A 13,841-nucleotide genomic window follows, 5' to 3' on the forward strand; every position below is an offset into this window, starting at 1 on the left:
CACCAGAAAAGCAGGGCAGTTATTTGTGCTTAAATGTTTGTATGCTAAGCTTACAATTCAGTAAGTATTCAGACACAGCAATGAGTAAGTGCAAGCCTTATTTATTACAAAAACCTGTTCTAAATACTCACAGGAGGAGAAAGTTCCAGCAGGTCCTGTATTCTATTCAGAACATCTTCAATAAAGGGATTCATTTGCTTACTGAAGTAAAACACAAGTACATAACACTATTCAGAAGTCTGTGCATTTTTACAGGTCTCCTGGTATTTTATTTAAGTGTAAAGCTAGAGACTAAACTACCTTCTCAGTACAGAACTCTCCTTTAAATATCAACAAGCACTGTTGTAGAAAGATCTGTTTGACAGATGTGCTGCTCATGGTAGGCCAGGTAGAGCCATGGCATAGTGGGGAAATGAACATTTCTTTCTTTCTTTCCCCCATTTTTCTTAACATGCATAAATAACTTTGCTCATCTGAGTAAAACATTTTCATTAGAAGTTGAAAAATAAGATTCTCCTGAAATCTGAACCATCTTGGAGCTCCTCCTGCTTCAACGTTACATGAAAATTATTTCACAGCCATGTGAAATAACACCAACAGGACAGGACTGTTTGAAGGGCTCTAATACACCGAGTAAATTTCACCAGTATAAATTCTTTAAATATTCAGAAATTGTCAGGGAAAAGTTACTCTTAGGAGTCTCCAGATCCACTCACTCTCAGCTAGGCTCGCCGAGGAAAAGCAGGACAGACATTCTCATTGTTGATCAGCTTTAACATCTAATCAAAATAAGCTAAGCATGTGTATTCTAGTTCTTTGTTGTTCTGTGACAAATTTTTCCACTGCTACCTTTATATTACACAACAAGACAACCTTGCTAAAGCACTGTTTTGATATATTACTTCACTGCAGTCCATGTGAAGCCCAACCTGTTTCAGTGATGACTGTGATGTACAGAGGGGCTATGTACGGTAAATTCGGTGCCATTTGGACACATTTGTAACAGCTTTACTTACTTAAGAGACTTCACAAATCTGGAAAAGAGGTAAGCTGTTCGACTTCGTACTTTGGGACTGGTATGACGAAGACCACGGTGATCTAAAAATGCCATCTGCAATCAAAGAAGCATCTCAAGTGTTAGAATCACTAAATGAGGGACGGAAAAGCCGATAATCCAACAATTTAAGGAACCTGTCCTTCTTAGTGAAAATAATTACTCACAAAATAAGATTTTTTAAGTCTAAAGAACTTATCTATTCTTACCTAGTTGAAAATGTACATTAGATGAAACTTACTAGAACAGTCGGAATGTGTTGAGGTTCAACAGCAAAGAATTTTTCATATCTAACCACTGTTTCAAAGAATTCCAGGGTCACTGATGTATGCTGATAGGCACTAACACCAGAAGTCACCAGCTACAAGTGAAAACATCAGCAAGTTAGTACTTTAGACATTTGTAATACCGAACTACAGTGTAAGCAATGTGCTACTAATTAAAGTGACCCATATGAACTGGAATATTCCAGTCTTTATTAGCATTTTTAAACTGCTCCCACAACGCACATGCTTACCGTTCTCATCATGTCTTGTAAAGCCGTAGCTTTTGTAACATCACCAGAGAAGTGAGCACCATGAGATACAGGAAGAGCCTCGGCCAACATATACAGCAGCCTAATTGCTACTTCTACTTCCATAAATCGTGTAGTCTGCCAATTCCTAGAGTAAGAATATGAAGATCGTATTAGTCTGTAGTAGCTTGGTTTTCTGGTACTAGTAATACATAAAATTATTTGCCACATGCCATAGGCAATTCCTTGATGTGTAAAGTGAGCACTTGTGCAAACAGCTGTTGCTATGCAGGTAAGTGACAAAGATCAAGAGACATCTCTAGGAAAAAAAAAAAAGCTGCTATTTATGGTTATAAAAAGAAAGCTTTTTCTAAGCAGCTGAGTAAAAGATTATACAAAGTTATATTTATCATGAAGTTGTAAGAAGCTCCGTCCATCAATTAGCTTCACCTTACTACATTATGCTTATATTCATTGCAAACTCTGACAGTTACAAAGGCAAAAAAGCTGAGGGCATTTTGTAAGCAAGTTAAAAACCCCGACTTACTGAAGTGTAGTGTTAAAAACTCTGCGGACAGATGCCAACAGTAACTCTGGTGAGACCTGAGCAAGTCTGTCCAGCAACAATTTCAGCTGTTTTCTGTATTCCACAAACATGGCTTCATCTTCACCCTGCAAAACATTCACATCAGCAAAGTCCACATTTCGTGTTTAAATTAATCCACAACTGTTTTAGACAAGTTCACGTAAACCAAGAACATGTACGTACAAGAACAGTATACCATGCTCAGAGGATTCAATATTGCTCCCTGTGCTCTTGCAACATAACAGCAGGCTCCCTTTCTGGCTGATCGTAATAGGTTAAGATTCACTGCACTCAGTCCAGAAACATATTAAAAAGGCTTTCCAAGCTGATGACTAGCCAAAATTAAAAGAAAGAAAACGCTCTTGGGAAAGCCTTATTGACCCAGTTCTTGAAAATTGACTCACTCCTCAAATATGTTCTTTCTCAGCACCTAGCTTAGTTTTAAAACTAACAGACATTTATGATGGCCTGCATAAAGTTTAAGTTAACCTTCTTAAGTCCGTAGCTCTCCAAACAGCCTGCAGCAAATTAAAGTCTAACATACTCCATCATTACTGCCGGCTGACAGATATAAAAGCATGGGAGGAAAGTGAAGTCAAAGACCTTACACCTTTAGCTTATTTTCACAGAGGTACGACCACCTGAAGTAGGTCAAGCAGCACCTCTTTACCAAGTTTCATTACATAATGATTCTCAAATCTTTCTGCAAGACAGAAGTGATGTGCAGAAGAAACTCATAAACCCACGCTGAACAAGTCAGCTCAACAGCTATGTTTAGCTAACAGCGCAGCCATATTTGCCTAGGAACAGTTATGCACAAATGCAATCAGAAATATTCTGTTAACTGAACTGGCTTGGATATCCCTTTCCTATGTTGTTTTGTCCTATGCTGACATGCCCACAGATCAAAAGAAAGCTTTCCACATCAGAAAAAGATTCAGCCTACAAACCTTTGCTTCCTACCTTCAAATCCTTAGTCTATGAAAAATACGGACTTCAAAAACATGAGCAAGTTTTACTACATATAAATTAAGTTGCAATTGTCTGTTTATTCATATAACATAATACCTCATTTTCAAAGTTATACTCTTCATCATATGTCAACTTCTTCATAACAGCCAACATGATTGCCTAAGATAAAAACAGAACTGTAAGCATGGAACAGACAAGTGATAAGAAGCAACAGTTAAAATCCTACAGTAAAGGAAACCTTAAAGCAAGTGTTAAATGTTTACAAATATTTTAAATCCCATTAGAATGATTTTCTTCAGAGATTTAGCAGAATTAACAGTCCAAATTAAAACAGATGGATCACATGCAAACAGCACAAAGATGCCATTCCAGATACACAGCATGGATGATTTGGAACTCTCAGTCTCTGGAACTATTATCTGGCTTTGTTTCCTGCTTGTACTCTATGCATTTGGTTCACACTGGAAACAGTAATTAAGATCCCTAACTAGGCAGAGGAAGCTAAACAGGTTGTCCAAGCTCCTATTTTTAAGGGGCAGGAGGGCTTAGCTGTAACATTAGACTTCTCTAATAGCTCAACATCCTTGAAAGTCTTTTTTCTGGGGACAGGTTAACAAGCTGAATTGGTTCAGCAAAGAATCCAAGAGTAAGAGCCAGGAGCAGCAAATAAGAGGAATAAAATCAAAACTTTCCCTTTGCAGCAGTAGCATGTTGTTGGATTAGTTAAAAGTACCGATTTCACCTTAGTAGGGACTCTTGGTAGTTCCTGAAACTGAAGTAGACTTGATCTCACCTCTACTGAAGTCTCAAACTCTGGATATACCATTTTGATCTTACCAAGCATTTACTAGTTCAGTCTTTTATAGCACCGATTTAATGTTTAAAACACATGGAGTACTCAATTCCATTCACGCTTTCTGGAATGGATAGAAATTGGACTGAACCACACAGCTAAAACAAGCTTTTAAAAATAAGTTGTATTTCCATTTTCACTTTAGTTTAAGTTTGTTCTGGGGAACTTAGAAAAATCTAAAATATTCCAAACACACAAAAAGTTATTCTGAATAACTAGAACTGAATCAGAGGCAGACTATTTTTATATCTATGGCAACAATAAAGTGTCAGAAGTCCAAAAGAATATTAAGTAGCAACAAGTAATGGGGCAGGACATAGCCATACACCTATTACGAGGAAGAGGTTCACTGAATATTGGAGAAGATCCAGTAGAAATGTAACAGGCGTTTGATGAGTATCACAGAGCACCTCATCCCTCTATCTATTACCAGGTGAAAAAAACAAACTTGTGGGGTTTTAGTTTTGGGGTTTTATTTTTTAACTGTTGGCTAAATTCTGTAGCCAACAGCTTTTATTGTAACTACAGCAAATGAAAATACTGATCGTATCAGCAAGAACTTGACTAACATTTTGCTATTCTCCTCCAGTACTGGCGGTTCTGAATGCAGAGCACCATAAATTGCAGACCAGTAATAAAAAAGGGAAATTAAAAACACCTCCCCCCCCAAAAAAAAAACAACCCAACAACGAAAAAATAACGCCAAGGCTTTTGACTAGTAAGTTGTGATGACAAATTCTTCATTTTAAGCGCAAGACCTAAAGTACTTTAACACCAAAAGTGGACCAATGAATTCAACTTATGTTACAAAGGTGAAAATCTTGGTAATCTCACAGAAATAGACACCTGTAATACTTTCAGGATGAACACAGCGAAATAGCAAGAATGTGATCAAGCTTTCTATTGACACAACGTGTCAGCCTCATCTGTGAGAAGTCTCTGTAAGTCATAGTAAAGAATTAATGTAACTGCAAAACATTAATGTGATATGCTTTAGCCAGAAGCACTTAAACACCTGTCACTAAGAATTAAAATGTGATCTTGCTGATGAGAAAAAACTTTGGGACCTTAAATGCACGATAAACAGGATCCCCTTTTTTCCTGCTCAAATACTGAATAGTTGAAAGTGAGGACTTCCTAGGTGCAAAACTGTAAAGGCACACAATCTAAAGCTCGAGACAATAAGATGTAGACTATTTCCAAACACTTTTTTATTACGAGTTGGATAAAAGAAGAAAGATGAGTATGAATGCTTCTCAGTTTAACACAAAACCTCAAGAAGTGCTCAGTAAAATTAAGAGACAATTACAGCTCAAAGGTTTTTAGTATGAAAGCAAGTTTAACAAACCAACATATTTCTGGGCAGTAACATATTCAAATTTTACGTGCCTTAAGTGCACTGCAGTAGGAATTGGATTTGATCCAGCTACAAGAATAAGACGGACTTGGTAACAGAAGTAAAAAGATTTAGTGATCTTATAAAATCTTTCTTATTGTGTTACCTCACTCAATTTAGATAGACATTAGACAAAACCAAATCAAAATAACCTAAACCAGTTACTCAAATTCAACTGTTCACATTAAAACAGGTATAGAATTCAGTTTTCTTTGTATGGAAAAGGAATCACAGCTGTCAGCTGTATGAAGTTACAAAATACCTGCACAAGTCTAACCAGTTCAACATCTAAATTAGTACATCCACATCAGTGCAGAAGGCTCACAGAGATCAAAAAAAGACTGTGCCGAAAAAAACCCAAGTTTACTACCTCTGAAAGTGGACATAAACCTTATACATTAATCTTAATGCTTTATATATTAACTTAAGCTTATGTATAAACTCAAGAATATAAACTTAAGCTTAATGTATAGTTTAATGTAATGTTTAACATGGAACTGCTCATAATAAGTACAACTGTTATTAGCTTCTTTAGGAAGCTTAACTTATACTATCAAGGGTTGAATGTTACGACAACCCTTCCCATACTACTTCCAATCCTTTCGATCTAGGGCAGGGTTTAATAAAAATATAAAGCTTTAGGGAGAGATAGGAAAAAAAAACCCTAAAAACCCCCAAACCTCAACAAAAAACCAACACCCACAAAACCAAACAAAAAACCCCTCCAAATCCCACAAAAACCCCCACCCCAAAATACAAACCTCTCTCCTATCTCAATTTAAGAATATTCTAAAGAACATTCTGTCAACAGTACAGACTGTTACAGGGGCTTACCAACATATGCTTAAGGGTTGCTTGGAAAGACCAGCTCTAAAATAGCTTTCATCTTCATACACAATTCAATATAGGTTTACTATTTAAGGAAACAGCTGTAGTTAGTTAGGAAAAGATGGAACATACTGTCCTTACTTTTAAGTATTCCCTTTTAATTACTGTTGCACACACATTTTAAGGATTATAAATAAAACATGATTTGTTTCAGCAAAACGAAAGATTTTGACCCAATGTATTCCTCAAAGGAAGAATTTCTAGTAAAAAGAAAATACTTACTTCTACATTAGCTTTTTGTTGGTCTGAAAGTGCAGAAAGCTGGAAAATAAATTTCAAGTGTTATTTTTTCCTTTATTACTGTCTAACAGGAAAAGACAGGTTGGTGCTAACAGCCTTCTTTCTTAGCCACTTTTAAAGCCACTTAACATAAGATTTGATCTTCAAGCTTCTAAACACTACAGAAATAGTACGACCACAGCCATTAAAAATACTGATGTACTAATTAGTAGCCCTCCCATTTTGCAAGTCAGCTAGCACACTGCATGAGATTTATATATTCCCACAAAATTCAAACTAAATCATATGTCAAACGGTATGTTAAATTGAAACACGGCTTATTTACTTGTTTCAAGATGTGAAGGTAGTCATAACAAAAGCCAATGATATTTGATGAGATGTCATCATCTTCGTGAATTAGCAGTTGCAACATTAGGGCCACTTTCGCTTCAATAGCTTGCAGAGTGTCTTGAGCACTTTTCATATCACCATTTTTTATCAGTTTAGTCCAACTAGCTATTAATGCTTGCCCCATTCCATTGACCAGCTTAGAAAATCTGGCCAGGAAATCCACATCGTCTTCCTGCAAAGAAGAAACATCTAATTACAATACTAGCAGAGCTCATGTTTAAATGGCACGAGCTTACAGACTGTATTACCCACGTATAGTATGTAGAAGTTAAGCCAACATCTGTCTCCTAGATGGAAAGTGCAATTGCCTGGTTCATTTTTCCAGGGAACAGAGAAAAATTAAAGGAATGCCAGGTTTGGCAGCTCTCCCTTATACAACAGTAGCTTGCTTCATCTCTTCAGGTTACTTTGTTTCTCTTTGTACTTGACAGCAAGAAGTAGGTTCAAAATAAAAGCAGAAGCACATACCTACCATAAATTTTAGGCCGTATAAAAGAAAAACTTTTTATGGGAAAGCTTCAAAGAATTAACAGCTGTAGCTCGCTTTAGAAATACTGATAATGAGTAACATTCAGCACTGCCTAAAAGTGTGAGTTAATGTTAAATATTTATGGCTTGCTTTTGCAGAAATACATGGATCAGAATTGAGAACTGCCCCTAGACCACTCATCCCAAACAGATGCTTTGCTTCAAAATGAAGAGATAACTGTATTGCAGTTTAAGGACTATAGCTTCATAAAGACTGGTTCCTCTTTCTCCATGGCAGGTAGCAAAGAGCTGTCCCTTAAACACTGCAACTGCCAGCGAATGTGTGTTTGGCTAGTTAGGTGTATTTTTCCAGCTCACAGATAAGAATTTCAACCCTCATGACCAATGGTGCAAACACGCAGAACAGCGTACATGCCCTTAATATCTTTCTGCTACCTAATTATGCACAGCTGATCTAATGCCTTACCCTAAAAAGCAAAACCGAACAACTTTACTTTGGCTACAATACCTACTACAGAATAATTGAGAAGATTCAAGGTAACGAAACACTGAAGGAGTATTCACAGTAAGCACACCATGCTTTGGAAGAGGAACAGAAGAGTTACATAATACCTTGCTTCTAAAACAGAACACTCATGCGGAAGACAAAAGAAATGCAGTGTGTTTTAAATGAATAACGAATATTAAGGACAAGATGTTAATTTCAGTATGAGAAAACTCTAAGGAGTGTTTAGCTTTGATGCAGAAGCACAACTAATTCTCCCTAACCTGCAGACTTAGTTTCCTGTTCATTTGCTTATTTAAGAACCATCGGAAACCTATGACTCGTTCCTACTGTAAAAATCAATATACAAACCTGATCAATACTGAAGAGGCCAGCAGACTGCAATACTTGACATAAAGATTCAACCAATTTTGTTTTATCAATAGGGTCCATTCCTTTATTTACAATTTCAAACAAACAATCACAAGCTTCTTCCCGGAGAACTTCCACAGACATGTGACCTAGCAGCATATTTATGAACCTTCAGAGGAAAAACAAAAGTTTATTTTTATATGTACACAGTAGCATTGTACAGAAGCTTTGTATTATCTGTGTGTCTATGTACAATAGTTTCTTTTCATAAGACAGTTTTATAATCTATTGCAGTGACTAAACTCAGCATTTCACACATGCTAAGGAGCAAACTGTCTAGTGTCCATTTCGGCCACTTTATCAGCTTGGCTTGCAACATAAATCACTCTTCTAAAACCCCCCGAACTCCAAAGACTTATACATAATTAAAGTCCTTTTCAAGGATGAGTTTCAATTCTGTGTCAGAAATACAGTCAGCATGCTATTGAGGTTATTTTTGCAAACATATTCTATCAAAACCCCCTTACCTTTCATTGGCTATCAGGCTCAAATCTATCCAGGATACATAGGCTCCAACTACTTCAAGGCACTGGCATGTCAACTCTGAGTTATTATATTGATAGTTTTGTAAGATTTGGTACCATGATTCCACCAAACTTGGAATGCACTGTTCCCTCATAGTATCTTTTAATAAAGTGTTCCTACGAGCCTCCTATCAATACAGAAAAAGGATTAATCAGTCTTGTCGCAGACCAATCTTGACTAATCTTGTCAAATTAGTAGCATTTTTGTATCCACTGCCAGACACTACAAGATAAATAAATCAAATCAGAAACCCGAAGAGAGTACTTTATTTTCCCAGCAAGAAATAAAATCAAAATACCCTCGTTTTCGCTCTTTTTTTCTACCATGATGCCCAAATACTTAAGAAAGGCAGACAAAAGGGAAAAGTCCTCTCAAACATAAAATGGATTTTTGATATTGGGACTCCTTAAAATAGGCACTAGAAGGAATTAACATTTAAAAATGAGAAAACCCAATATTAAGTGGCTAACTCAATCCATTAGGTAGTCTGCTAGCTTTCCAAGCCAAAAATGCATTAACCGAAGAGTATGAAATAATAAAAAGCATTAAACAACATATGGCTTTTCGACCTAAACCACCTATTATTTCTAAGGCAGAGCTGCCATAGGAAAAGAATAATATCTCTGCAAGCTTTCAGCTCTAATTAAAGTAATAGAACTCTTTAAAATCTAAAACGAATGTTCATGCAAAATAATGACTTGCCTCTGATGTATGAACAACATCCCGGTCTACCAGCTCAGCATCAACAGCCATCAGGATTCTGAGGTACATGTCCACACCTCGTGGATTAAGGTCAACTACTGATAGAATATCAAAGAAAAACTTCGGCCATTTTGTGAGATATTCAGTAACAAAAAGTAATGCAAAGACTTGTGCTGCTTTGTTGCGAATAAAAGTCTTCTCAGGCTGGGGATTCAGCATCTGGTAGGAACAAGATATTTTATTTGTATATTCTTACTGTGTTAGAGAAGAATCATGTAGGCTGTTGTCCTCTGTATAGTAATTCATGTATTATCTTTTCCTGGTTAATATCAATAAAAAGCCTTACCTTTGCAGGGATTTTGAAGAAAATTGAGCTAAACTGAAATGAAACGGGGAAGACATTCTCTCTGGGTGATACAGTCCTAAGCCCTTCATTCAGTACTAAGACATTAAGTGGACTATTCAAAGACTAAAAGCTGATCTGAGAGTTTGGTGAAGGAAATAAGCAGGAACTTACAGAAAACAAGGTACCACCCTCTTGTAGCTAGCCTGTCTCTATGTTAGATGTTAGGTTTAAGAATAGTAAAGGAAGTTTCTAATCTAAACTCACTGAGGAGTTGAGACAGGATTGGGAATAATTAAAATGTCATTAGATCTCCCCCCCTCTCTCCTTTCCCTTTTCCTCCTAAATGGAACAAAGGTAAATGAAATTTAATCCATTTCACAATGATCTCTTTTTCAAGTTGTATTACATTCCACTTCCTATGGATAAGTTTTCTACAAACAAAACAACTGTTAATTTCCAGTACAGAATGATAACTAGATAATGGCAAGTACAAACAAAACCTTGTATAAGCCCACTTGATGGTTCTGCCAATTACAAACTCCTGGGTCCCACTGATATTACATGTTTTGCTACAGTAACTAATTAAACAAAAGTAGCCAATACTCTGCCATGGTATTAACAGAGGACTGATGCTGTTCATTCATAAATATCTGCTAGTATTCTAACCACACAGGAGTTAGGTCAGGAGGGTCTTAAAAACAGAATTACTGCTCCTCCCCCAAACACTCAGGAATATCAGGATTACCTCTCTCTAAAGGGAAACTTCTAATAATCGTTATTTTATGCAATTGATTAAACCACAATCATCTGACGTAAGAGTTTTATATTTAGCAATAAGTTCATGCACAGACTTCTTCGCAACATCTGACTTAAACGATGTCTAATAAAGATTGGCATGTTAAAAGCTTTTAACAGCCAGATACCATGTATCTCCAGGAAGCCATCTTTAAACTCAAATGACAGATTAAACATTCAGCCCACACTCAATGCTTTATGTTAGCCTACTAATAAGCCTACTATTCAAAACTGCTGGGAAGGGCCATACTTACCTGTGCTTGCAGCCATGTTATGACTGTTTCCCTAATCAGCTGCTGCTGGGCTTCAGTAAGTTCAGAGTATCTGAAACAAAGCATAACGAGATCAAAATACAACTACTTCATGACAAGTGCAACATTCAGCAAGGCAAAACCTCTTAATATTGCACAAAATACTGCACATTAATGTAAATGAGAAGTTCCTAGAAAAGGAATTTACACAGCTATTTTTATGTTAAGATTTTGAGTGAAAGACAAAAATAAGGGAAAACCCCCATTCTGCACATATTAATGAATTATATTTTGAGGCTTGAAATTTTGCAGGAAGGCTGTTCTATCAGTGCCAGGACTTATAACCCTGATAAAAGCACACATTTGACAAAAAGCCAGTGGGGAAAAGGAAGACACATCTGTACAAGCTCAAGCACGTTTACTACATGTTTAAGACTGTTGATAGTGAGCACAAGGAAGTCCTTCACTGATCTGACCTACAGCACATTTATTATCTTAGAATCATAGAAGTTAGTATTTACTTTATCTTAGAATCATAGAATAGTTAGGGCTGGAAAGGACCTCAAGATCATCCAGTTCCAACCCCCCTGCCATGGGCAGGGACATCTCACACTAAACCATCCCACACAAGGCTTCATCCAACATGGCCTTGAACACTGCCAGGATGGAGCAGACATCACCAGAGATTATCAGACATATGTTTGCTTTTTTTTATTTTGACAAGTAATTCTGCTTTAAGTCACACATAAAGCCTTGGCAAAATTTGACATTAGACTGAGCCCACCTCAAATACCACCCACAGAACGTGTTCCTTCCCAGGACTAGGTAAGCTGAGAACGCTCTCCTTGCAACAGAGCCAGCTACCGGTTTGCTACAGTCCTTTAGCGAAATGACTGCCGCATGCAAATCCAGTGTACCTGTCATAAGTAACTATTCATTAAGGAGAAGAAAAAAGTAACCACACTGAAAATGATGAGCTTCCTGAGCAGCAGGAAAGTAGGAGAAAAACATACTGTAGGAAGCAGGTGCCATGAGTGGAACAAGCATAGGGAGATGGACAATGAGGTAAAATCAGGTGAACCACAAAGTCTTTCATTTTTGCTCTGATACATAATTGTGAAAATCAGTTGCAAAATACATCTTATTCCCATCTAAAGCCCGACTCAAGTGTTCAGTGTATTGCAACCAGTCATGACGCTGTTCCAAGAGACAGACACCTCTTTTGTGATGTTCAAGTCCAAACCAAAGCAGGCCAAAGTATGGAAAAATACAGTTTTGTGCAATGAAACTTCTACTATTTAAAGTATTTTTTTCCTAAAATTATGATTCTGCAAAAACACCACTCCGTGAAAAGACTACTTTCTCAACATCTCTGCCACAGTTTTTGAATGAATAGTGCTTTGTTTGAAGTCCAAGAGTCTCTACTGAGCAAGGCTGCTGCCTGCAGGATTCTTTTCTGCAAAAATCAGTGAGAGTACAGAGTAAGCCTTGAATCTCCAGAAAAGAACAGCTAAGCAAGTTTCAACCAATCCTTGGTAATTAGGTCTGTGTTGGGGCATACACAGGTGTTAAACTAGAGCATGCTGCTCAAAACTCAACTGCTCTTCTCCCAGGAAAAGTAGTACAAGGAAGTCCTCTGGATGGGATTAAAGCCACCTCATCAACCACACAGAGCCAACACACATTAAGTTTCACTGCAAGCAGAATAAAAAGGGGAAAATAAATGAATGGATATGGCTGATGTCAAGAAAGATCACTCACTTGAACTTAATTTGATGTTCCAGAACTTGAAAGCAAAAGAACTTGATGTGATCATCACTAGAAAAGAAAATTTTGTTACTGAGGGCAATGCAGTACACTTCTCTGGGAAGAAAAAAATAATTCCTCAAACATTACAACCAGGTCACCCTTTGGCAAATGAAGAATTACTGTGCACCAGAGAAAAATGCTCCTGTTAGCACTTCAAAGGGAAAGTGACAACTAGTCAAGCAGTTCACTTGGTAAAAATGAGCAACTGTTAAACTACTATTTGTTTGATTTTATAATATTTTTTATATAGCCACCAATTTATCATGCTTTGTATTCAGTAGTGACCACACAAAATGACAATATCTATTGTATCCTGCCTTTATAAAATCTCTCAGGCTTCAATAATACATTCTGGGTCAATTAGTACATTACACATTAGTACACAAAGTTGTACATTGTGGCTTAAAGAGCAAAGCTAAAGACAAACTGAGGCACAGATTAGGAAGGGACATTCCACATGCTGTATAACCTACACAAACTTCTACCTAAAAGTTGATGAAACAATCAATGTATTTTGATAAAGACTATAAAATGCTGCTTTCAAATCTTGTGTGGCTTTGTTAATTACTGATTATTCTGTTGGAGTCAGAAGGTTTGATAAATCATTTACAAAAATAACTATTCACTACAAAACACTGTTGTTATGCAGCGATATACTTCCTTCAGTTACCTCCCAACCTGAATTATTCTGTGATACGGCAACAACCTAATATTTAAGATGTAATTACACAACTCTGTGCAGAAACAGCGGTGACTACATACTCTTTGCATCTTGAAAAATTAGATGGCCTAGAATATAGGCAAGGAACTACTAAATTACTACATACAAAGCCTGTAGTCTCAAATCAGGAATTTTTCAGCACTCCTTTCCCCTGTATCTTATTTTTTCTCCCTGGATTTCACAAAGCAACAGTCTTTACACTACTAAATGAATACAGAGTTTCATTTACACATTGCTCTTTTGTGAAAGGCATTATATAGAGGCCACAGATCAACCAGGACACTACAAATAGTATGAAGACTTCCAGTAATTAACTTCCAGCAATTTAGTTTGTCTATTATGCTGTAGAGCTAAAACCAGGCTCAAACATATTAGTAATGAAAAAAAAACAGTG

At 36.8% G+C, this 13,841-nt stretch overlaps 1 protein-coding gene across 2 annotated transcripts in view; it reads right to left on the reverse strand.

Annotated features, from left to right (window-relative positions):
* The window catches only part of XPOT (exportin for tRNA), a 28,268-nt gene that overhangs the window by 8,845 nt on the left and 5,582 nt on the right, over nt 1–13,841 (reverse strand). For both annotated transcript variants that reach the window (XM_065682648.1, XM_065682690.1), the window contains exons 4-16: nt 12,679–12,735; nt 10,921–10,990; nt 9,526–9,744; nt 8,766–8,950; nt 8,239–8,407; nt 6,829–7,065; nt 6,486–6,524; nt 3,223–3,285; nt 2,116–2,240; nt 1,572–1,716; nt 1,296–1,415; nt 1,017–1,111; nt 132–201 (exon numbers count right to left, since the gene is read on the reverse strand). In XM_065682648.1, coding sequence (XP_065538720.1) covers nt 132–201; nt 1,017–1,111; nt 1,296–1,415; nt 1,572–1,716; nt 2,116–2,240; nt 3,223–3,285; nt 6,486–6,524; nt 6,829–7,065; nt 8,239–8,407; nt 8,766–8,950; nt 9,526–9,744; nt 10,921–10,990; nt 12,679–12,735 — 1,594 coding nt within the window. The remainder of the gene's footprint in view (nt 1–131; nt 202–1,016; nt 1,112–1,295; nt 1,416–1,571; nt 1,717–2,115; nt 2,241–3,222; nt 3,286–6,485; nt 6,525–6,828; nt 7,066–8,238; nt 8,408–8,765; nt 8,951–9,525; nt 9,745–10,920; nt 10,991–12,678; nt 12,736–13,841) is intronic.

Source organism: Lathamus discolor, chromosome 1 (genome assembly GCF_037157495.1).
Source record: "Lathamus discolor isolate bLatDis1 chromosome 1, bLatDis1.hap1, whole genome shotgun sequence".
NCBI lineage: Eukaryota > Metazoa > Chordata > Aves > Psittaciformes > Psittacidae > Lathamus > Lathamus discolor.